The following is a 26,290-nucleotide window of genomic DNA, read 5'->3' as shown; positions in this document are numbered from 1 at the left end:
AGAAATACGTCTTTCTTTAAAACACATTTGTCGATCATGATCTTTCATTACCGAAGAGGAAATGAAGAATATGGTTTAAGGTTATTGTGACAACTCCTGTTAAAGTTGAGTCCAGTAGCACTTTAGAGACCAACAAGATTTTTCAGGGTATAAACCTTTGAGTGACTAAACTGAGGCTGTCATATTTTGGTCACGTCATGAGACGACAAAAGTCACTGGAAAAGACAGTCATGCTAGGAAAAGTTGAGGGCAGCAGGAAAAGAGGAAGACCCAACAAGAGATGGATTGACTCAATAAAGGAAGCCACTGCCTTCAATTTGCAGGATCTGAGCAGGGCTGTCAAAGATAGGACATTTTGGAGGACTTTCATTCATAGGGTCACCATGAGTCGGAAGTGACTTGACGGCACTTAACACACACACACAAACGTTTGAGAGTCAAAGCTCCCTTCATCGGACAGTTAATGGATCTGTGTGGGGGTCTGCCACATCTGAGTGGGATGCTCTAACCACTACATATCATGACCACTGCCATGGTCCAGGCTCCTTTGAGAGCCAGTGTGGTGTAGTGGTTAATAACGGTGGTTTGGAGTGGTGGACTGTGATCTGGAGAACCAGGTTTGATTCCCCACTCCTCCACATGAACAACGGACACTAATTTGGTGAACTGGATTTGTTTCCCCACTCCTACACATGAAGCCAGCTGGGTGACCTTGGGCTATTCACAGTTCTCTTAGCCCCACCTATCTCACAGGGTGTCTGTTGTGGGGAGGGGAAGCAAAGGTGATTGTAAGCCGGTTTGATTCTTCCTTAAGTGGTAGAGAAAGTAAGCATATGAAAACAACTCTTCTTCTTCCCACTAACAATGGTGCTGTGAATGATTTCCCCTGAAAAAGCAATTGTTGTTTTTGCCGATGTCAACAAACCACTTACAAGTTCAAGTTCATCTGACCCACTCCCTCCTTTTATCCCTTCTTTCAGGTGAGTTGCAACATGGACAGTTATTTTTACGCCATAGAATATATAAAGGTAAATTGAAACACACACATACACACACAAGTGTTAATCCTACCAATTCCATCCTGCCGCCCTGCCTCTGTGTTTACTGTATGTGGCCAGCAGGTGTCAGCATACGATGCAAAGTTTCATCCAGACACAACTTTGTCAGGAGTGGACTACTATAAAACAGGTCACTGCTGGTAGAAACGGAATAAAAGGTTTCCTGCACAAACCGTTGTCTTATTCCTTGTGGGTTTCATCCTTTAAGGGACAAATATTGGACAGAGATCCAAGAAGTGAAAACTGCATGTGTTTGGGGGTCTCATAAAGGACTTGAGTATCCCTACCTGGTTGTGACTCAGGGCTTTTCCACACACTCAACTTATTCCGGATTTTCTTGGCAGTCAATCGAGAAGCATTAGAATGGGTTTGGGCACAGTTCTTCCGCACATCTGCCCTCCCTCTGCGTTTTCACAGTTGTGGAGTCAGTTAATTTTCTTCCACATGTGGCTAAACTAATAGGATTTTCAAGGGGGCGTGCTGGAGTCATCAGTGCTGTTGCTGTTGGTGTCACAGCACCCCCCTTTATAAAAGACACTAAAATATCGAGCCCCGTGGTGCAGAGTGGTAAGCTGCAGTACTGCAGGCCAAGCTCTGCTCATGACCTGAGTTCGATCCCAACGGAAGTCGGTTTCACGTAGCCAGCTCAAGGTTGACTCAGCCTTCCATCCTTCCAAGGTCAGTAAAATGAGTACCCAGCTTGCTGGGGATAAAGGGAAGATGACTGGGGAAGGCACTGGCAAACCACCCCATAAACACAGTCTGCCTAGTAAATGTTGGGATGTGACGTCACCCCATGGGTCAGGAATGACCAGGTGCTTGCACAGGGGACCTTTACCTTTTAAAAATATTGATATATCAATATACTGTTGTAACAACAAGCTTAGCGGGTTCTCTGAAATCCAAGCTTTAATTTTTTAAAAAAGTACGTCTATAGCCTCTTCCCTTTTTCCGTATATCAATATTATAGTGCCTTTAAAAAAATTAAAAATAAAACCAGTCGTCTTCAGGGTGGGGGAAAGGGGGAGGGGTTTGATGATGACAACGGGCCAATTATCGGACAGTGGGCTGGAGGTGGATATGAGTGGGCAGGATAAAGAAAACCGACCGAAACTTTACATACAAGGAAAAAGGCAACTCAAAATCAGCTTCTAGAAGAAGATAGGGGTAAAAGATGTCTCAAAAGAACCAGAAAGAAAACAGGGGGTGGGGGGACAAAACAAAAACTAAAGGCTCAAAAATGTGTATGGAAATCGGGGATAAACCAAAGCAGTATGGGGCCAGAACCAAAGAGGGGGGGGGGAAACCATGGGGAAAAGTCCTCAGTGGAAGAGCACTTACTTTGCCAGCGGAAGGTCCTAGGTTCCATCACCAGCATCTCCAGCTAAGGTATCTTGGGTAGAAGTTGTTGGCAGCACTTGGGTCTTCTCCATCTGAGAGTCCTGGAAAGCCATTTCCAGTTAGGGATCCCTAACCATTTTGAGCCTGTGGGCACCTTTAGAATATTGACACAGGATGGTGGGTGCAGCCATAAAATGGCTGCTGCAGGAGGCAGAACCATTGCCTAAATGTCAGGGAGTGAGCTTATGCATAACTCTAATAGCAAATCTTCAACATTTCAGCCAGAAGCTCTGTTTAAGGTGTATTTTTAAATGAACATATCGTTAACAAATCTTTTTTTTTTTTTTGCATATGCACAACTTACCTTCAGTCACATAGTGAAGATCCTTGTGCTGTAGTGGCAGCAGCTATTTTTTTAAAAAATCTGCACCGCCAATTAGATCTCCAATGGCCAATCAGAAGCCCTGCTGGGCAAAAGCCCACCTGGCTCCATCCACTTTCTAAAAACACTTGGGCTCCTTTGGCATGTGATTGGTCAGTTGACCGTATTAATAAATGTGATTTGATTTGAAAATTGGGCTCCACGATGGGGACCCCTGAGCTAGAATATCCGGTGCTGAGCAGGTTGACCAATGAGGGGATTTGTTATAAAATGGGTTCGTTTCATTGCAACCCTGAATAGAAATGAGCAGCTGTCCCTCATTCTGTTTTGTTGATTTCAGTGGGTGGAGGGCCCGGCCCTGCCTTCTGGTTGAACTCGGGAGGATTTCTAAAATTGAACGTGGAATTGATGCATGCACAGTTGGCTGGGGTTTTCGGTTTGCACCAAATCATCTTTTTATTGTGTGCGCTGCACAGAGCGCTAACCAGACCCTGTTGTCTTAGTCACTGTTGTCTTGCATGACAGGACTGTGCATGCTTGACCCCAGAATGCCTCAAGTGGCTCACATTCGGGCGCTGCAAGCCCCCGAGAAAATTTTGAAATTTGACCAAGTACAGGGACATTTTGAGGCCATATGAAATGGGCATTTGAGTATATTCTAAGGTCAGTATTAAGTACTTCAACCCATTGGCTTATGCTTCTGTCACTAAAATATAGTCTTATTTTAATAATAAACACTTTTTAAAAACTCCATTGTGAGAGGCTGTGGCTCAGTGGTAGAGCATCTGCTTGACATGCAGAAGGTCCCAGGTTCAATCCCCGGCATCTCCAGTTAAAAGGACTAGGCAAGTAGGTGATGTGAAAGACCTCTGCTTGAGACCCTGGAGAGCCGCTGCCGGTCTGAGTAGACAATGCTGACTTTGATGGACCAAGGATCTGATTCAGTATAAGGCAGTTACATGTGTTCATGTGTTGAATTTTTTTTTTTTAAGTTGCTTCAGGGCCCCTCTGGGATTAGGGGACTCTGGAGCTTAAGTTTCATTAGTTTCATAGTAGATCCTTCACTGCCTTTGAGGAAGAAGGTGGAGGTCTCCTCACTGAATATTGTCCATCCAAGTAGCGCCCCCAATGGTTCCATCCTAACATTAGAGATAGCTACAGCTAACCCCTCTGAATTTCTCAGTGCTGCTAGATCAAGTCTCAGTTGTCCTGCAACACTAACCTTCAGTGCCAGTTTACATATTACAGAGTACCTAGGTTGGGTCTAGGGTGACCACAGTTCTGACATTTCGCTCCTTTTTTCTTTCCCTGTCACGTTTCCTTCCTTCTCTTCTGTCCTACTGTCTGTCACTCTTCTTTCCTTCCATCTTTTCAGTACGTCGATCCACTTCAAAGCAGTCACTTTCCAAGTGTAGGCACAAATGCACAGACAATCTTTCTAGATATAAAGGTAAAGGTCCCCTGTGCAAGCACTGGGTCATTCCTGACCCATGGGGTGACGTCACATCCCGACGTTTCCTAGGCAGACTTTGTTTACGGGGTGGTTTGCCAGTGCCTTCCCCAGTCATCTTCCCTCTACCCCCAGCAAGCTGGGTACTAATTTTACCGACTTCGGAAGGATGGAAGGCTGAGTCGACCTCGAGTTGGCTACCTGAAACCGACTTCCGTTGGGATTGAACTCAGGTCGTGAGCAGAGCTTGGACTGCAGTACTGCAGCTTGCCACTCTGCGCCACGGGGCTCTTAGATATAGACTATTTCAATTTCATTTCTTCAGTGTGCTACTTATGACTCATATCCAGTCTCAATAGCTCACATACTAAATTGCATCTTGGAATGCTATGTCATGCTCGTGGCAATGGCCAAGTGGTATCTGACAGAGCAAGACACAGCATTCCAAGATTCAATGTAGCATGTGAGTTATTGAGACTGGATATGAGTTATAAGTAGCACACTAAAGAAATGAAATTGAAACGGTCTATATCTAGAAAGATTGTCTGTGCATGTGTACCTTCACTTGGAAAGTGACTTCTTTGAAGTGGATCAACGTACTGAAACTGACATGAACTTTTGTTCCACGGGGATCTCAACAGTTCACCGGCACCTACATGTGGAGTTGTAGTGTGTTGCTGGGGACTTTATTGCGAGTAAATACTCTGATCCTGTGGATTTGTAGATGTAGTTACATGTGTTTGACTGGATCCTTTCTACATATACGTGTTATATACTTTTTTTGTATTTTGAATATTTTGACAAACTATATGTGATATTTTGGTTATAATCTGATCAAGAGTGTCATGTGGCATTTTTGTCCTATACTGATTTTGGCTTGCATTATCCTTAGGTATAGAGGTGTGATTTATTTCAGCAACCTCCAGGTACTAGCTGGAGATCTCCTGCTATTACAACTGATCTCCAGCCAACAGAGATCAGTTTATCTGGAGAGAATGGCCGCTTGGGCAATTGGACTCTATGGCATTGAAGTCCCTCCCCTCCCCAAACCCCGCCCTCCTCAGGCTCTACCCCAGAAACCTCCCACCGGTGGCAAAGAGGGACCAGGCAACCCTAGTTGGTAGGCAGAAGGGACCGGGTGCTCCCCCTGTGCTCAGCAGCACTCCCCCAGCTGGTGGCTAAGAGGGTGAATTGCAGCTTTCACCCAGGCAACCAAGTGACCTGAGAAGCAATGAGGTCCCATTAGGCCTTACATAACCACTGTCTCTGGTATAGCTCTTCATTTGGAGCAGCTCCTTGCAGGCCGAGCTGCTGCTGGATGCTTAGAAACTCAGCCGAAAGACAGAAAACTGTATTCCATTTTTGTACATTGCGAGGCTGTGATAAACAGCTTACTTTTTACCAAGAGGGAATGCCGAACTAATTATCCGGATTATTGTCATGCAGCTAACAGAACCAGACTCGAAGAGAAAGCATTGTAAATTTCGTCCTTGCCCTGTATTATGCTGAAATCTCCTTGTGCCTAAAGATGTGGAATAGAGGGTGCTGTTGAATGGAGCCTTTGGTTCACCAAAAGTGTGGAGCTGGTGCCGTTGTTGGCATGTCCAACTTCTGCCTCAGTGGACAGCCTCTCTTATTCCCTCATTGCTCTGCTCCAGCAAAAACAAAACAAGAAGCCATAGCAGCAAAGACAGATTTTGCACAGGGAAGTCTTGCGGGAGGCGTAGGCTGAAAGATGAGGCTCTGGATAGAAAGCGATTTGGAATATACGGTACTGAGCGACTCATAGGAAGCAAAACGAAGAGAACCAGCATGCAGGCTGTAAAGGGGTCACTAGGGGAACTGTCCCCATCCCCCAAACCTATATATTTTTTAAAAATGCTAGAAACTAAAAAACCTCAAAATGAAAACTGGACAAATATGCTCAAACTGTTTCTTCTTGCACTGGAATGCTGTCATTCTGCACATTTCATTCTATTTTCGATGTGGGCAGTGATGGTTTCTTTATTTCTTGTACATGTTTTCCTGCAATTTTATAAGCATGGTATGGTATACTGTCCTGACCTGGATAGCCCAGGCAAGTCCAATCTCGTCAGATCTCAGAAGATAAGCAGAGCTGGCCCTGGTTAATATTTGGATGGGAGACCACCAAGGAATACCAGGGTCACTACGCAGAGGCAGGCAACGGCAAACCACCTCTGAATGTCTCTTGCCTTGAAAACCCTGTGGGGTCACCATAAGTTGGCTGTGACTTGATGGCACTCTATATACACGGCAGCGTAGGGTTGCCAACCTCCAGGTACTACCTGAAGATCTCCTGCTATTGCAACTGATCTCCAACCGACAGAAATCAGTTCGCCTGGAGAAAATGGCCGCTTTGGCCATTGGACTCTATGGCATTGAAGTCCCTCCCCAACCCTGCCCTCCTCAGGCTCTGCCCCAAAAACCTCCTGGTGGCGATGAGGGACCTGGCAACCCTAACCCAGGTTCAAATTCCCCCCAGCCTAGGGTTGCCAGGCTGGAGCTTTTAGCGGTGGGGCTTGGGGAGGGGGAGTTTTGCATGGCACTCTAGGAATTTCCCCAATCTCTATGGTAAACAAGAGCCCCTGTGGCGCAGAGTGGTAAGCTGCAGTGCTTCAGTCCAAGCTCTGCTCACGACCTGAGTCCGATCCCGACGGAAGTTGGTTTCAGGTAGCCGGCTCAAGGTTGACTCAGCCTTCCACCCTTCCGAGGTTGGTAAAATGAGTACCCAGCTTGCTGGGGGTAAAGTGTAGATGACTGGGGAAGGCACTGGCAAACCACCCCATAAACAAAGTCTGCCTAGTAAACGTCGGGATGTGACGTCACCCCATGGGTCAGGAATGACCCGGTGCTTGCACAGGGGACCTTTACCTTACCTTTTACCTATGGTAAACACCATAAAGATTGGGGGAATTCCTAGAATATCAATTGACACAGACAGTGATGTTGTTCCCCAACATGCTTCAGGCCTTTGCCTTTTAGCTGGAGTAAAGGCTCTTGACATGAGTTAGACCAGGTTCTGGCTACACGTCAAGTCCTTGGTTCTCGTGCCTGTGAACGTCTGTGTACAGTTTCTGTTGGGAATTTTTGTCTGGATCAGGAATGATAGTTAAATGTATTTATTTATTTGAATGATCTCAGGGAACAGTGCTGCAGCACATAGTCAGTGTTATTTCGTTAGTTGGTCAAGTGACATTCTGCTGCGTTCTGAGGGGCTGCAGCTAAACTGCTGTTTTAAGTGGTTGAGCCAGACTGGCTATGAAAGAGGACATATTCCTCAAACTATAAGCGACATGACAGCTTTTATTATGTATCCCATGTTTACCCTCCCTATAATAAGTAAACCTTTGTTCAGTTAAAAGAAAGCTTCAAGTTCAGAGTCCTTTATTTTGTGTGTGTGTACAATAATCCACAAGATCACGATCTATTTAGAATTCAAACTCAACAGTTTCGCTCATCCTGTTTTTCTGCAGCTGTGGTAATGTTTAGTCTGTCTTCCTGGGAACCGCTTATCTCAGGGTTGCCTAGCAATGTTTACCTTTTCAGTCCGTAGTGTCTTAAGCATGTAACCTGCCTGTGTTCACCATTACTAGCCTTACCTGCCTGTAGGCAATCAGTCCTTTAATCTGTCTTTTTGCTCCTAATAAAGTATTACTGCTTCAGAACTACCTGCCTGGATGAGTTTGCTTATGGGATGCTAGGGACAGACGCCTGATCCTGACAACATGTTTGCTCCACTGAATGAACAAGGGGGATGGAATCAGAATTTTGCCCACTGACGCAGGCAAATGGTAAGGCTACCCCAGGCAGGAGTCTTTGAGGGTGACTTGAGTAAGCCACCATTTCTCAACAAGTTTCAAAGTCCTTATTTTACCCCATGTGCCCAGTTGGCAGTCCTAGCCTGGGAATTCCATGCTCAGATTAGGACCATGGCATGTGGGGAGAAGGCACTTAAGTCTCTCCACCCCCAATGTCATTTTCCTGACCTAAAATGGCCCCAGGGCCATTTTATTTGCTCCACTGGGAAAACTTACATGTAGCCTTCCATATATGTAAGTCTCCTGAATGGAGCAATTAGCAACTTCACAAGGGCCATTTCAGGTTGCGGGGTGGGGGGTGGGATCTTAGTCCCAACTTGTGCCTATCTGCATTTGGGAATTGAGTTCTGAGCACAAAATTCCCAGTGCTTCTCTGATCAACAGCAGTTTGCAAGGTTAAACCCCCTCTCCCTTCACCTGCACATCCCCAATGCAAACTGAGGCTCCATGAGCCTGCAGCACCCTGTTATGGACTGAATGAGGGAGTCTTCTTTTGTTTGAGTCAAAGCAGATAGCCTGAACTTGACATGTCTGACTCAATGCCTTCCTATGTGCTGAGTCTTTGCTACGGCCCCCTTTGGATCCTACGCAGTTGGACTAACCACAATCCGTCATTCATTAGCAAACATTAGTAAGTCATCTGACATTTGGCTCCAAAAGGAATGGTTGCCTTGACCTGCGGGGAGCCTTTAATTAGTTAAAACTCCTGGCTGAGTGCAAGAGCAGAGGGAAAATATTATTCTGAAGGGAGATGAAAAGTACCTTTCTCTGTCATCTGCGGGGGAGCTGTGAGCAGTCCTGATCTTTTTCAGACCTTTTCCCTATGTTGAAAAAGCATCAGGTGCATTTTCTTTATCTAGTCTGATATTTGCAAGCTGCTGTAGGCAAGTCGTGTGCCCTGGTTTTGTAAGCTTGTATGAGAAACCGTTGACCAAATGAGAAATGAAGCTATCCTTACAGAAGGAGCAATGCCAAGATATTGTATGATTCTGCTTGCCTTGGTGGGCCTGGGAGTGATCTATTGCCCTCGACTTCTTGGATATATTTATGCTGCAACCATTTATATCACAATTATGCCACCTTATTGGGGCTTTGCTCACAACATCCCCTGTAATGTAAGAAGCTGAGGGTGCTTGGGAATTTTCTTTAAGTCTTAGGGTTGCCAACCTCCAGGTACTAGCTGGAGATCTCCTGCTATTACAACTGATCCTTAGCTGATATAAATCAGTTCCCCTGGGGAAAATGGCTGCTTTGGCAATTGGACTCTATGGCATTGAAGTCCCCTCCCAAACCTCGCCTTCCTCAGGCTTCACCCCCAAAACCTCCCGCCAGTGGAGAAGAGGAACCTGGCAACCCTATTACGTCCCTTAGCTCCCTGTGGCTGATCTAAAAGTAGACAACAAAAAAGGGGGAAAGAACTCAGCCATACCAGTACAGGGAGCTTTAAAGGCTGAGCTGGAAATGATAACATCTTATAAAATAATTATATTTAAATGTACACAATAGATATGATAAAAAACACTAGGCCTGGAATACAGGCTACATGTAAAACCACTAGTGAGAACTGTCACAGAAATATTCAACTCAGCTGATGATATACATAATATAAATGACCAATTGACCATATGTGTTTTGGCCTCTTGGGAATTTCTCATCTATATAGTAGTCATCTACATAAAACATGATTATTAAAACACATCTGGAAATTAGACACTGTTTTTTCACTGGTTGGTGTGGTGCACATCTGGAAACACTGATAATTTTACAACAGATGCTCGTGTGAGCAAGTTACTGTGCTTAAAGACCTATGGTTACATCTGGCCACACAAGATATAAGGAAGGCCCAAGAGGCTGAAACGCATATGGTCTATTGGTCATTTATATTATGTATATCATCAGCTTTGTTGAATATTTCTGCAACAGTTTACACTGGTAGTTTTACATGTAGCCTGTATTCCAGATCTAGTGTTTTTATCATATCATTTCCAGCTCAACCGTTGAGGCTCACTGATCTAAAAGTTACTGTTCTTTTGCATAAGAACTTCAAAGGGAAAATCAAGTGTGAAATTGCTGAATTAGAATTCATTAACATGTTTAAGGCTATTTACTCCACCCTGGTCTTAATAGGAATCTGGGATTGCTATTATCTTACATATCTCACCCCTTACAGGTGTCAATTAAATTCTGAGCACAGAATTACCCTTTGCCCACTGCAAAAGAGCTGACTATTCTTTTGATTGGGTCATGTTTTGAAGTGGCCTCTCTTTATAATGCATCCCCGCTGCCTGAGCATTAGTATAAAAGCATCCCTCTAGAAGGCTGTATGGAGCCCTCTGGCACAGAGTGGTAAGCTGCAGTACTGCAGTCAAAAGCTCTCCTCACAACCTGAATTCGATCCCAAAGGAAGTTGGTTTCAGGTAGCCAGCTCAAGGATGACTCAACCTTCGATTCTTCCGAGATCGGTAAAAGGAGTACCCAGCTTGCTGGGGGTAAAGTGTAGATGACCAGGGAAGGCAATGGCAAACCACCCTGTAAACACAGTCTGCCTAGTAAAGATCATGATGTTTATGACCTGTTGCTTGCACAGGGGACTACCTTTGCCTTTAGAAGGCTGTACACTCCAGTGCCTCTGACAAGGTGAGCTCTGGCCTGCGACAACTTCTGCTGTGATACACTTTGTTAGATTTTAAGGACTCCTGTTTTATTTCTCAGAACTCCTATAGTTCCCTTGGAAAATGGGCTGAGCAGGAAACGTGTTCTTGGTGTAACTAGGATCTCAGGGAATGAGGTCACAATTGAAGAAGATGGGCCAGTGGTCTGGGTCAGTATCAGGCTCAATTCGGGATTCCCAGGAAATCTCCTAGCTTACTGAGGGCCAAACTTGTTTGGCTTTAGTGGCAAACTGGCCTCATCTTCATGAGTTGTCAAACCCTCTGCGGGCCGATCACCTTAGGCCAGGGGTGGGGAACCTTTTTTCCAAGGGCCATTTGGATATTTATAACATCATTCGCGGGCCATACAAAATTATCAACTTAAAAATTAGCCGACCAAGCCCCAAGCAGGCAGCAGCCCCAGATGACCCCCCCCCCGGCATGGGCAAGCAGGCAGGCATCCAACTAGTGGCGCACTCGCCCACCTGGTGGCACAGGATGGTTTGTTGCACCAGCCAGGCGTAGCCATCCAGCTGCACGCCAGAGTTGCTTCTGCTTGTTATATTTTGGAAGGTGTAACCCCCCCCCCCCGCAAAAAAACCTCTACCAATTAACACAGGGAAGAGGGACCAAGGATTCCTGCTCCCCACACAATGCTGCTTCTTTTCTGTTTCCTGCTCATCTAGTCCTGAACCACATGAAGCTGCCTTATACTGAATCAAACCCTTGGTCCATCAAAGTCAGTACTGTCTAGATTGTTTGAATAGGTTGATACTTGCACACAACTTATGTGGGAGACATATACAGCCCAGCATAAAAACCTAAGACAATCCTACCAGATGCTGGTGTAATTGGTGATATATATAACCTATTACATACCTGGTTTGTAATATATTGCTTGTATATGTAAATATATTTGTAATGTGTGTGCATGTTTTATATATGATTTAAATAGACCACTGAGGAAGGCCATATAGGCCAAAACGCGTTTGGCTTGTGGTGACAGACATCAGCCTAAGGAAATGCATTTGTGCTATTTTAACAGTTTTAAAATAATTTTAATCTTGATATAGCGCTTTAAATAAATTATATATTTTCATTATTTATATTTTTTTTCATCCCACCCAACCTTGGGTACCCAACTTCTGTTTTCTTGGTTGGGTTCTATTCCCCTCTTTTTCCTTCTAATTCTGCCTCTGCCATAAGTTCACTGAGTGACCTTAGGGAGCCCAAAGCCCCCTCAGCTTCAAGATGGGGTATAAAAGCAGCCTACCTTACAGGGATGTTATAGTGTGATAGTGTCTGTGCACCTCTTTGAATGCTATAAAAGCACTGTGCAAATGCGGCAGTGTTCTTTTAATAGAGCCAGTGTGGTGGGGTGGTTAGAATGTCACAGCGCTTGGATCCTAAGTCCACCGCATAGGATCTGAGCCCAGGACTGAAGGGAGATGGGTTCAAATCCCCACAGGGAAAAAAGGAGGAGCCAAGTCTTCAGTTGCCACTGTGGAAAAACAAGGGCCAAGAAAGAAAATAGGAATCCATGCATTGCTATGTGAAGTAATAAGTATTGTTGCATAATTTAGATAAAACACAAAGAACAGAGCCATTGTGGTCACACATGAAGCTGCCTTATACTGAATCAGACCCTTGCTCCATCACGGTCAACATTGTCAACTCAGACTGGCAGTTTCTCTTCAGGGTATCACGGAAAGGTCTTTCACATTACCTGCTACCTAATCTAAAGCTAACTGGAGATGCTGGGGTTTAAATTTGAGACCTTCTGCATGCGAATAAGAGGCTTTTTCACTGAGAGGCCACGGCCCCTCCCCAAGCTGAGGCTCTGGCTTGGGTCATCCTTTCAAAACTTCCTCTAAACCATGTGCGGTGATCTCTTTGAAAAACAGTTCCAATCAGTCCTCTTTACTTTGTTTCTCCTTAGATCTACACAGCCATGAAGATGAGTATGTCTCTCTATTGGCCTAGACTACCCAGCAGGGCTGTTGTGAGGATCAAGCAAAGGAGGGGGCACCACATCCTGAGCATTTTCAACTGACTTTTAAAAAAGTCAACCTCCCTTCCAGGTTCCCCTCTTGTAAAATGGGGAAAGCCGGCATGGTGTACTTCCTTGGTGTACTTACTTGGGGAGGGACTGTGGCTCCATGGCAGAGCATCTGCTTGGCATGCAGAAGGTCCCAGGTTCAATCCCCGGCATCTCCAGTTAAAGGGATTAGGCAGTTGGGTGATGTGAAAGACCTCTACCTGAGACCCTGGAGAGCTGCTGCCGGTCTGAGTAGATAATGACTCTGATGGCATGTGTAGCACTTAGTGTCAGACTAGGACCAGGTTCGAATTCCTGCTCTGCCATGGAAACTGGCCGGGTGACCTTGGGCCCGCAACTTGCACCCCACCCTACTTCACAAGGTTGGTGTGAGGATAAAATGGAGAAAGGGAGAACCATGTTGTAAACTGCTTGGGGTCCCCACTGGGGAGAAAAAAAAGGGTGTGTGTGTGTGTGTTTGTGTTTATGTATGTGTCTGTGTGTACACATGAAGCTGCCTTCTACTGAATCAGACCCTCAGTCCATCAGAGTCAGTATTGTCTACTCAGACCAGCAGCAGCTCACCAGGGTCTCAGACAGAGGTCTTTCACACCACCTCTTAGCTGGTCCTTTATAACTGGAGATGCCAGGGATTGAACCTGGGACCTTCTGCATGCTAAGCAGAGGCTCTAACACTGAGCCACGGCCCCTCCACAATATGTGTGTGTGTACATGTATATACACACATATACACACATTATGTATGTATGTGTATATATATGCGTGTGTGTGTGTACACACACACACACACATATATTGCGACTTGAAGGCACTTTACACACACACGCATATATATATGTATATACATGTCTGTGTCTGTGTGCATATATGTATGTGAGTAACTAACCCTATAAACAAACGTGAAAAAGAAACGAGGGACCCAGATTTTTGTCCTCCCCCCCTTCTCTCCCTCAAAACCCCACTGTATAATAGAAACTAGTTTTAATATTCTTATATTTTACTGTTAATGGATATTTTTAAAACTGGTAAGACACTTCTTCGGAAGTCGGGTGATGGGTCACTTTTTTAAGGTGGGCGGAGGGTGAAGGGGTATCTTTTTGGTCTTTATAATTTTGCAACTACGGATCTATTAATAAGTATATAAAGATACTCTTTTGTATTTTCTGTTGTTAATTTTTTTTCATATATTATTTTATATTGTATTTTGGTTCTTGTAGGTTATCCGGGCTGTGTAATTGTGGTCTTGGTATTTTCTTTCCTGGCGTTTCGCCAGCAGCTGTGGCAGGCACCTTCAGAGGAGTAACACTGAAGGACAGTGTCTCTCAGTGTCAAGTGTGTCGGAAGAGTAATATATAGTCAGAAAGGGGTTGGGTTTGAGCTGAATCATTGTCCTGCAAAAAGTAACAAAGGTAATGTGCTAATCATTGTCCTGTAAGTATCAAGATAATGTGCTAATGAGGGTGTGGCATGTTAATATGGAACCATTGTATCCTGAAGTGATCTGTTAACGTGTGAAATCCAAAACTAATCCGCATGACTAAACTGAGGCTATCGTATTTTGGTCACGTCATGAGATGACAAGAGTCACTGGAAAAGACAGTCATGCTAGGAAAAGTTGAGGGCAGCAGGAAAAGAGGAAGACCCAACAAGAGCTGGATTGACTCAATCAAGGAAGCCCCAGCCCTCAATTTGCAAGATCTGAGCAAGGCTGTCAAAGATAGGACATTTTGGAGGACTTTCATTCATAGGGTCGCCATGAGTCGGAAGCGACTTAACACACACACACAAACACAATCCGCATGGCTATTGTGGACTGTAGTCTTTGTTAGTCTGGAGGTTTTCAGGACAGGAAGCCGAGCCTTATCCGTTCTTAAACTCTCTTCTTTTCTGCTAAAGTTGTGCCGATGGTTATGAATTTCAGTGGCTTCTCTGGGCAATCTGACAAAACAGTTGGTAGAATTGTCCAGTCTTTGTCTCGGAGTAAGACCCTGTGTATATTGTATATTGTATTGATTTTGTTTTACGTGTGATGTTATAAAAATGAATAAAAAAATTACATATCTCTATCTCTATCTATATATCTCTATCTCTATCTATCTGTCTATATCTATCTATCTATATATCTCTATCTCTATCTGTCTGTCTGTCTGTCTGTCTGTCTGTCTGTCTGTAAAAAAAAACCCACTGCACGCTCCTCGGATGCAGAGACCTGCCTCTTTCTGCGCCCCATCCCGGCCGCCTGCCCGCCCCCTCTTCTCCCTCCCCGCCGCCGCTCGGTGGGGCGAGCGCGCGCCAGGCGCGGGGGGAGTGGGGGGCGCGAGAGCCCGGGAGCCGCCGCCGCCGCCGGCCGGGGTGGGAGGGGAGGGGAGGGGAGGGGAGGGGAGACCCCCGGCTCCAGCATGAAGGCTCCCGCGGAAGATGTGTGAGCAAGCGGCGCGCTACTGCCGGGAGAGCGTCCACAGGCTCCTCCGCAAACAGCAGCCGCAGCTCGGCGGGCTGGACGGGCTGCTCCGCTGGATCGTCACCAAGATGAGCGACCAGACCGGCCTCGCCGACCGGGAGCTCCTGCACGACGACGCCGGACTCGTCCCCGAGCCGCGGAAGGGCGCCTCCGTGATCTTGGATGTGAGTCTTGTTGCCTCCCCCACGGCGTTTCTCGCCCGGGCTTGCCTCCGTGCAGGGGACGCCGGGGAGGGCCGGGGCTGCGCCGCCGGACAGTTGCGCCTTTCCCCCCATCCCAATTCTCAGAACTCTGCAGGGGGGCTGGTGGTTGAGTTTGGAGGGGATGGATGGGGGGAAAGTGCACCTAAAGAGGGGCAAATCCAAGGCGAAGCCTCCCATGCGTACATGGGATGCGTTTTATTTGGGGGGGGTTTTCCGCCCCTCTCCCAGCTGAAGTGCCGAGGAGAGGTTTCCGCCGCCTCCCAGGCAAGGGGGTCTCGGCCGCCGCTAAAGGGGGAACCGCGGCTCAGCTAAGCGAAAGAATAACGATTACATTGTCGACCCCCCCCTCCCCTCCCCAAAACGTTTTCGCAGTTGCCAGGCGACTTGGAGTCCTTGCAAGACTTGAGAATCCTTGGAGTCCTTGCAAGACCCCCCCCCACACACACACACACATACAGCCTCTAAGATCTGGGGGGGGGGGAAGGCGCCTGCCTGCCTGGGAGATGCCGGCAGTGGAACCTCCATGTGCAGAGGCAATCTACCTCTGGCTTGGGGAGGGGCAGAGAAACCACCCGAGAAGGCTGCTGCCTGCTTGTCTGACCCGATTTGAGAGCTTCTTGGAGGCTGTTGGGCTAGGTGGGTTCTGATCTAGCAGGGCTCTTTTTCTGTTAGAACTGGGGAGGGTCGTCCAACCCCCCAACCCCCCAATTGCAAAGCCACACTGTTCATGCCAAAGGCAGAAGGAGCTCTGGAGGAAAGTGGCAACTTCCCTGGAATGGGAGTGACCCAGTTTGATCTACTTTGAGCTCCAGAGATTAGAGGGGCATGCTTTGCCATGAGATAGGCAAAGGGCTAAAGTTCAGTCCTAGGCACGCTTACCTGAGAGTAAGCCCGCTGAACACAGTGGGACTTACTCCTGAGTGAAACTGCACAGGACAGGGCTGGAAGTGCGTCCGTCTACTTGTGCAGGGCGCCTTTCATTACCCCTTGAACAAACAATATGCATGGGGCATTGCGATTCAGAAAGGTTACCAACTTTCCCCCCCTGGTAGCCCTCTGGGGCTTTCAGCGGCTTGCTGTTGAGCCAGGAAGGGACCCTGTTATTTTAATCTTTGGGCCAGAAAAGCTTCAGCAGCTAAATGCAGGATCTGTTAAAAGCATAGGAGCTCTGTCAGGGGGGGAGGCCAGCAGTTGGCAACCCTATAATCAAGGCTTCCAAGGAAGGAGTGGGCATATCTCAGGCAAACTGGAGCACTGGACTTTCTCCCTCACTAGGCAGACTTGGGAACCTTCCAGCATCCCATTAAGAGATCAGGGACTTGTCTTTCTTGGGCTATCTGCTCCAAAGCAACTCTGCCATTAGTGTTAATGGGCAGAGGAAAGCCTTAATTCTCAAAGATGGACAGGATGGGGAAAATAAAGTATCGAGCTGCTTCTAATCGTCAGCTTCCAGGTCAATATCACAACAGGGCCACCGCTCAGGATCTTCAAGATGACCCAAAGCATCTTAACCACTACACCAGCGCGTAGTGGTTAAGAGCGGTGGTTTGGAGCGGTGGACTCTGATCTGGAGAACCGGGTTTGATTCCCCACTCCTCCACATGAGCGGCGGAGGCTAATCTGGTGAACCGGGTTGTTTTCCCACTCTTCTACATGAAGCCAGCTGGGTGACCTTGGGCTAGTCACACTCTCTCAGCCCCACTTACCTCACAGGGTGTCTGTTATGGGGAAGGGAAGGTGATTGTAAGCCTGTTTGAGTCTGCCTTAAGTGATAAAGTTGGCATATAAAAACCAACTCTTCTTCTTCATTTCCTTCCATCAAGGAGCCTAGAGTAGTATATGTGCCCCCCTCTTTTTATCCCCACGGCAGCCCTGTAGTGTGTGTGCTTGCTTGGGGCAGCTAGTGACTGGGCCAGGGTCATCCAGTAAACTCTGTGGCTGGGTGGGGATTTGAACCCAGGTCTTGGAGACTACAACCCAACACCTGGCCACACAGCTCACTTCCTCTGTTGAAGCAGACCAGTTCCCAATGATGTAGTAATAATGCTTAGCACTTCTATAGCATTTAGATGGTTTGTGTACATTCTCAGCCATCTTTGCAACAATCCTATAAGGTAGGACAGGATTATCTCTCAATAGCAGGGTTAAAAAGCCATGTTCTGTATGGAGCAATATGGTAGGAAGGGAAAAGGGGGCATTGGGAGGGGAATGTTTGTTGCTGCTGATCGAACCCTCTGCTCAGGAAGGGAAGATTTCAACTGAACTAAATTTCTAAAAACTATTTTTACTGAAATCATATTTTCTGTCCTTCCTCCTCCATGTAAGGTGGAGGGAGAAAACATCACTTGGGTGGAACGCTGCTCAAAATTGTAGGAGTCTGTAGCTTTTGCTCAAGTAGCAAAGGGGTCGCAACGAGGATTTCCCCGTCGGTTTGATTTAATTTAGAAGGGTATTTTGGTGGATTCCAAGGGCTGAAACCAGAGTATCTTGCATTACTGGTGGAACTCTTCAATATAAAACTCGAAGGGAGGTACTTAGAAATTAAGCCTTTCATCAGTGAGAACTTGGTGCTTAGAAAGGTGCTGATCGTAGCTGGCTATTTAATCAGGGCAAATAGTTTGACGGCAATGACACGCAGGGTCCGATGCTGGTTTCTCTTTTCATTGAGCAAGGGAATTTGGTGGGATTTTTGCAACAGAATTGGCTATTCCACCCCCGCCCCCAAGAATTGATGCATTGAACTCCAAAGCAGCTAGCAGATACATTTCCCTCTTCAAAGAAGTTAGGTTGCCCAGATCTAGCGCTTCTACTGTAGAGCAACATGGCTACTCTCCTGAAACGTTGATTTCCAGGGTATAAACTTTCGAGAATCAAAGCTCCCTTCGGCAGGTATGATTCATCTTGTACCCTGAAAATCCTGTGAGTCTCTGTGCTGCGGGACTTGAATCTAGCATATATGGACGGGGATCCGGAAGAGTTCACAACTTCATTGGCACTCTCTGTTAATGCTGTTCTCTGGCCTGATGGATCAAAGCGATGACACACAAATAGCATCTGTCAGTTCCCCTCTTCCAACTCCCAACATGCAGTATCAATGAATGCAAGAATCAGTATTTCGTTAGCAGCCTGAAAAACCTTTTGTACTTCAGCAACTCACGCTATTTTTATCCAAGTGCTATTTTAGCTAGCTAATCCTGCACCTGTTTCAGATAAACATTGCAACTTTTAAATCAAGGATGATGCTATCCTTTTCTTTTTAAATGTACCGTGTAAGAAATGCTTATAGGTTTCTAAACTTCGGCTACGGTGGACTCGTAAAGTCTGAGTTGCACTAAAAAAATTAAGACTGCATGAGCGGCAACATTGGCCATTCCCAAAGAGCATCTTGCAACAAATCAGTGAAGTCTCTTCTGAAGCTGTGAAGGTGCCTTCTGTCTTCTGTATGGGCCATCCATCTGTATTGAAAGTGATCCGATCACACATGATGCAGAGATGCACCAGAAACAAGCTCTCCTAGGAGCAGGTATCTCTGCCGAAGTCACTGTTGTAGGCATAGTTAAACAGAAGTCTGGTGGCACCTTAAAGACTAACTGCATTTATTGTCGTGTAAGCTTTTGTGACTCAGAGCTCACTTCTTCAGAGGCATAGATGTAGACTCCAGGGCATCCGATGAAGTGAATTCTGACTTACTAACCCTTATGCTGGAATAAATTGTGTTCATCTTTAAAGTGCTGCGGGGCTCCCGTTTAACTTTGCTGCAACCGACTTAACACAGCTGCCCCTCCAGAACTGCAATCAGTGCATTGGGCATGCACTCCTTGCAATATTTCTATGGGTAAAAATGACCTGTGCCTTCACTATTGAGTGCACCTTGCCTGTTCAGGAGTTTGGCACATGCTGGACAGGATGGAGGAGACAGCTATTGTTGGCAACAAACCTGTGGAAACACTCTGGCAATAATAACAAAAAAACCAGTAACTTTAAAAAAACACACGAGCATTACAGAATCAGTGTAGAGAAATCATTAATTCTGAAAACGGTGTCATCTAGAATTGGCAGTTAATGAGGTGAGTGCAAATTTAACTCCATTTTGCAAGTCCTTCTGAAAAGCAGAAGTTGTTTGCTGTAGCTGGCAACTGAATTGGCGAGATTCATTCACGGTGGCGTCCATCCGACAGCCTCTTCCGCAACTCATTCTTCTCGGCTAGTTTAAACCAGGTCTAAGGAATGAAAAAGCATGCATGCCTATGTTTTCCAGGCAAGCTGGGATGTGAAATGTGCACTGCAAAAGCGTATGCCTCCTACAAAACTAGGAGGCATACTAAATGCACATTTTCCTGATAGGAAGTCCTATTGAATGCACTGGGACTTATTTCCAAGGAACCAGCACAGGGAATTTCTCTGCAAATCTATATCTTGGTGTTCCAAAAATGGGATATGAGTATGTTTTTTAAATTGGCTTGTATTCTAGCTCTAGAGCTAGAAAAGATTCTTAAGTGTAAGGATATGTCACTCACTGGCAACCAAGATCAAGTTAAGTCATGCCATTGTATTCCCTATTACTATGTATGGGTGTGAAAGCTGGAGAATGAAGAAAGCTGACAGGAAGAAAGTAGATTCCTTTGAAATGTGATGTTGGAGGAGAGTGTTACAGATACCTTGGATTGCAAAACAACAACAACAAATCAGCAGGTTCTAGATCAAATCAAGCCTGAACTGACCCTAGAAGCTAAAGTGACCACGCTGAGGCTGTCGTACTTTGGCCACATTATGAGAAGACAAGAGTCACTGGAAAAGACAGTCATGCTAGGAAAAGTTGAAGGCAGCAGGAAAAGAGGAAGACCCAACAAGAAAGGAAGCCACGGCCCTCAATTTGCAAGACCTGAGCAAGGCTGTTAAAGCTAGGACGTTTTGGAGGACATTGATTCATAGGGTCGCCATGAGTCAGAAGTGACTTGACGGCACTTAACACACACACACACACACACCCTACCACTCTGTCCAGCCAAGTTTGACGCCTTCCTCCACAACCTTTCCACTGGAGGAAGAGTTGTCAGGCTGGAAGAAGAATCCATGCTTGTTTGAAGGGAGTGATAGGCTACAGACCAGTAAGACTGGATTCTTTTTATATTCTGTGTGAAGTTGCCTCGAGAGCAACGTGCTGGGTATGTGAGGTGTGCTTTTTAAATGAATAATCTTATTGATGTTTATTTAAATATATGTTTATATTATTTGTCCCCATGGAATTTAGGGTAGTAGGGCTCCCAAGCAGACTTCCCAGTTGCTTGGGCCAGGCAGGGGATTCCTCAGCCCCAATCTTTCATCCTTGTGTTACTGAGGAATAAGAGAAAAAATGGCTCCCATAGTCACTCTCTAGGAATTTCCTTGTTATGTTCCACACAATAAAGAACAGAAGTTCCTAGAGTGCCACCTGGAAGGGACATCGCATCCTTCCCAAATTTCATACTTCCCAGGCACTCCCCTCCCCCAAAACTCCCAACATTTGCCTAGGCAGTGTTAGGACCCTACTCCCAAGGAATCTCCCGTGCATGCACTGCCCAGCCCCAGCCCTGGGTAGCAAGTAGCAGGCAGTGCTGATTGTTAGGATGTGTTCTAATCACCATATTTCTTTGTTAGGATGAGAGGGGATACTCCTTCCTGGTCTTCTCCCAGTGTTCTCCCATTATTAAGGTTGCTGTGAACTTCAACACTACTTTGATCAACATTTGAACTTTAATACGATCGAGCTGCTCATTTACATGTGATTCAAACGTCTCACTTCAAGGTTTTTGCTCGAAGTTCAAGTAAAACACCACGGGAGTAGCTTCACACCTGGGCTGCAGCTGCTTTTGCAGGCTTTCCAAGCCTAAGTTGCTGCTGAGTCATGAGCAGCTCTTCCATAAATAAATAACCGTGGCTCTAATCCTGCCTCACCTCACAGATCAAATGGAACAGCATAGGCCTTTCACACATGAAGAGAAGTGATATTTGCAAGACGGGAGTCACACGGTTCCTCAGGGAGCAATTGGTCGTTTCCTGAAGAACAACTACAACTCCCATGAGGCAGTGTGACAGTGCTTATGCAGAAATTATTCCAGCTATATACAGTTCACTTGTTTTTCTTGTTTAACAAACACCAGCCATATAGGTAAACACACAGATAACAAACCATGCAGCCTCGAGACACACAATAACTAACTGTTCCAGATCTGGACAGTTCCTCGAGACATTTCGTATCTATAAGTCCGCTAACTGTGAAATGTTAATGAGGTAAAAGCAGCCAGAGAGTGGGGAGGGGAAAGCTTTGGGAAAGCAGTGTGAGAACGCACTTCCTTTGCGCAGTCAAGCATATGCAAACTGTTCAAATGCAGGTGAATGGTTCATTAAATGTTCGGCTGTACTGATTGCAGCTTGCTGACAGATCATGAACGGTTTGTATGGGGATGCAGTTTACCCCTAATGTCATCTGTACAGCATACCTTTGGGGACGCCTTACAAGAATGGTTCATCATTAAGCATAGCCTATTTGGGTGCTTCCTTGGGATTAGATCCATTAGGGACTGCAGGCAGAAAACTCCCTACATATAATTTCAAACCACAATCAGGGTTGGAAAAATATGATGGCTTTTCTAGAGAACCGAAAACATTTTGCTGCTCATCACCATATGTATACATACCCCTTTTTGGCCTCTGTTAAATAGGTTCAGCAGGCTTTTGTATAGCTTCACAAACCTGCAGAACCTGTTTGACGAGAGGTGCTAGAGGACAAAAAAGTGTGGTGCATATGATGGGAAAAGAAGAGCTAGATGAGTTCAGTAACACCTTAGATACCAACAAGATTGTTGGACTATAAGCTTTCGAGAGTCAGTTTTCTTTGTCAGATGATCAGGGGGGAGGAACTCCCTCAAACAGGTTTCTTTAAAACATTGTGGTTTTTCAGCTCCTTTTCCCTTGGAGCAAGAGTTTGCTTTAAAAACGTATGGACAGGCCAAATTAAATAGGTTATGCTCCACTTCCTGGGATTAAGATGCAGTTTTAGCTTTCACAGTGAAAAGTCACTATAATATTATGGTCTCTCCTGTTGATTCAAAGACTCGAGCTTGTAAATGTATGAATACTCATTTCATGATCGAAAGATGCTCCTGCAAAGAAGAGAAAACAAGCAGAGGAGACGGACTGTTGAATCCTGAACACAGTTACGCCTTGACATTGGCTTGACACAGGGCCAAACTAGAGATGGGTCCAAATTCTCCGGACCCAACTTTGGACTTTTATGCAAGGACATTTCCCCACGTTCCCCCTGCCGACTGTTTCAGGGCTTCCTTTTGATTATGTATGCCTTTCCACCCATCAGAGCTCGCCTCGTTCTCCCCTTGCGTTTTGCCTGCATTTTCCAAATTCTGGCTAAAACAGCATCTGGAAAACACAGGCAAAATGCGCAGGGAGAGCGAGGCGACGTCTGATGGGTAGAAAAAGCATGTATAATCAAAAGAAAGCCCCGAAGCTATTTACTGAGGCATTGGAGGGGGCGGGGCATTGGTTGCAATTTACTGAGGCATTTGAGGGGGAGGGGCATCAGTTGCAATTTATGGAGGCATTTGAGGGGGAGGGGCATCGGTTGCGATTTATGGAGGCATTTGAGGGGAAGGGGCATCAGTTGCTATTTACTGAGTCATTTGAGGGGGAGGGGCATCGGTTGCTATTTACTGAGTCATTTGAGGGGGAGGGGCATCGGTTGCGATTTACTGAGGCATTTGAGGGGGAGGGGCATCGGTTGTGATTTACTGAGGCATTTGAGGGGGAGGGGCATCGGTTGTGATTTACTGAAGCTTTCAAGGGTAGCATTGCATAGCAGGCACAGCATTGCAGTTAGGGTTGCCGGCTCCGGGTTGGGAAATACCTGGAGATTTTGGGAGTGGAGCCTGAGGAGGGCAGAGTTGGGCAGGGAGGGACTTCAGTGGATTATAATGCCATCGAGTCCACCTTCCAAAGCAGCCATTTTCTCCAGGTCCTCTGGAGATTAGTCTTCTGATCTCCATCTTCTGGAGATTAGTTGTAATCCCAGGAGATCTCCAGCCACACCTGGAAGTCGGCAACCCTATTTATCATGGGGTACCTGCGTTCAGGGGAGGGAAGGCAGCATGGAATAGCCCAATCTCCTCAGATCTTGGATGCTAAGCAAGGTCAGTTCTTGGCAGGGAGATCTCCAAGGAAAGCTCTGCAGAGGAAGGGAAGAGAGACTACCAAGGAAGACTCTGCAGAGGAAGACAATGGTAAACCACCTCTGCTTCTCACTTGCCTTGAAAGTCCCTTGCTGTGGTCGCCATAAGTCAGTTGTGACTTGACGGCACTGATGTATGTACCTGCATCCACAGGACACAGGAGTTGAGGGTCATACTGGCAGCTTCTAGTTTCTCTGCATACCCTTTTAAATTGTAGCATTGGCATTGCTTGCCCTCTTTGCTGAAAGCATATTTTCAGGAGGGCTATTCAGACAGGCTGTTGAGTTTGAAACCGCAAGCCTTGTTAATGAGACAGCGGAAGCAGAAGACAGAGAGAGAGAGAGAGAGAGAGAGAGAGAGAGAGAGAGAGAGAGAGAGAGAGAGAGAGTTGTACGTCACAGATGCATTCTAGCTAATTTGCATTTATATAGATACAGGATATTTATACAGATACAGGAGTTGCTACATAAAAATCCACCAACCTCACCAATACTTGGAGAAAAGGCCATAAGCCAGGCACTGAAGCTACTCTAAAGGAGAGGATACAAGTGCACAAAAAAATGAAATATTATAAGACATAACAGAGGATAGTGGTCAAGAAGACCAGCATCTGGGGCCAGAATCTTTGATCAGTTGCCAGTGTTCCAGGAGGGCCCACTGTGCCACAGGAAGAAGCTGACTTTGCCCTCTTTTTCTGAGTGACGTTGCAGGGTAGGGTTGCCAACTTCCAGGTACTAGCTGGAGATCTCCTGCTATTACAACTGATCTCCAACCGATAGAGATCAGTCCCCCTGGAGAAAATTGCCACTTTGGCAATTGGACTCTATGGCATTGAAGTCCCTCCCCTCCTCAAACCCCTCCCTCCACAGGCTTCACTCCAAAAACCTCCGGCCGGTGGCAAAGAGGTATCCGGCAACCCTATTGCAGGGGCACTGGGGTGATCTTCCATTCTGTGTGAGGGGGTGTCCAGAGAACTGACAGGGGTCATGGCTCTTTCATGCTCCTTTTAGCCCTGCCAGCACCACTGGGGTTTAAAGGAGTCTGAAGGAATCTTCCAGAAGGGTCTGTGTGTGCGCGTGCATGTGTGCACATGAGTGGGCGGGGTGGGGGGTGGCACAGGAGATTATTGTGCCCAGGGACCCCCAATGATATGTTAATTAGATGTGTGTGTTTGGATTTATTTATTTATTTATTAGATGCTTTTCAGCCCCCTCCCAAAAGAGATAATTCTCAAAAATGTGCAAATTGCAAGACTATTAACATTAATGAAGATCACCAGTATTAGAGCCTCTGGTGGAACAGCTGGGTGTAGACATGCCATGTGGCATAGCAGTTAGAGCATTGGACTAGACTCTGACCCTCTAGAGTAAACAACCCAACTGAGGAGGCAAGCTCACTAAAATAGCCATTTTCTCTCAGCCTAGCTTAACTCCTAAGGTGGTTGGGAGGACAAAATGGGGGGAAACCATGCATGCCCCCCCGTCCTGAGGAAGAAGGGCAGGATAAAAATGTAACAGATAAATGTTCAATAGTCCGGCAGGCCACCCCCCCCCCAACTTGCCCCAAACAATTGCTGTCTAGTGTGTATTTGCAAGCGTGTTTTAATTGAGCCACAACAGATTCTCATTCTTGGCCTTTCTCCACTCTGCTTAAGACTTCTGTGCTAGAGATTCTCTTATGTGTATTTTGGTCCCTGCAAGGTTACAGCCCCAATCTGAATTCACATATGGACTTGCACCCTGCAAGCCTTATAGATGTCAAAGTGCAGCTCTTGAGTGTGACCTACCTTTCAACTTTTTAAAAAAGTTTGGCCGATCTCCAAAAGTAGATAGCAACACCACACTTGATAGCTTTCCCCCTTCATCCTTGTTGCCTTCTCTCAGCCCTCATTAATAAAGCCATTCTTGAGTAATGTTCTATTGATTTTCCCTTCTGGCTTCATTTCCCCCTTCTGGCTTGCCTTCCCTCTTAAATCTTGTAGAAGTTAATTATAATTTCCCCCTCAAATTAACTACCAATTTGTCTGGGATTACGCTGTGTCCTGCTCCTTTGTCCAACAGTGACATTATTGTGCAGGTTGTTATGTGATTTCCTCCAATATTTAAGCGCTGGGGGAATGGATGGAGCAGGGAAATGGAAATGTGTGGCACGGAGAGGCTGAACATAGTCCTTCATCCCGACGTAAAATTGTTCAGTTACTTATTCGTTTTATGAGGAGAGGAAAGGGAATGAAATTGCCCTTTGTATTTCACATGAACACATGAAGCTGCCTTATACTGAATCAGACCCTTGGTCCATCATAGTCAGTATTGTCTACTCAGACCGGCAGTGGCTCTCCAGGGTCTCAGGCAGAGGTCTTTCACATCTCCTACTTGCCTGGTCCCTTTTACTGGAAATGGCGGGGATTGAACCTGGGATCTTCTCCATGCCAAACCGATGCTCTACTACTGAGCCACAGCCCTTCCTTCTGTCTCTGCAGCTCCATTGATGGAAGACCGAGGAGAGGTCAGTTTCATCCCCTTTCCCCTCTCCATGGTAGCTTCATGACCCACATGGATATTGGACCGCATAGGTCCTATGATCTTGGGAATAAAGTTTCCCCAAATTGAAAAGGACTGCTTGGG

General features: G+C 46.1%; 1 protein-coding gene across 1 annotated transcript in view; it reads left to right on the top strand.

The window, feature by feature from the left end:
• Positions 1-15,160: 15,160 nt before the first annotated feature.
• NECAB2 (N-terminal EF-hand calcium binding protein 2) overlaps positions 15,161-26,290 on the top strand; it is a 197,963-nt gene continuing 186,833 nt past the window's right edge. The window contains exon 1 of the mRNA XM_056862621.1: positions 15,161-15,405. Within this exon, the coding sequence (XP_056718599.1) occupies positions 15,199-15,405 (207 nt within the window). The 5' untranslated portion in view covers positions 15,161-15,198. The remainder of the gene's footprint in view (positions 15,406-26,290) is intronic.

The sequence above is a fragment of the Euleptes europaea genome, chromosome 17 (assembly GCF_029931775.1).
Source record: "Euleptes europaea isolate rEulEur1 chromosome 17, rEulEur1.hap1, whole genome shotgun sequence".
In the NCBI taxonomy this organism is placed as follows: domain Eukaryota; kingdom Metazoa; phylum Chordata; class Lepidosauria; order Squamata; family Sphaerodactylidae; genus Euleptes; species Euleptes europaea.
This window is presented reverse-complemented; position numbering and strand designations above follow the sequence as displayed.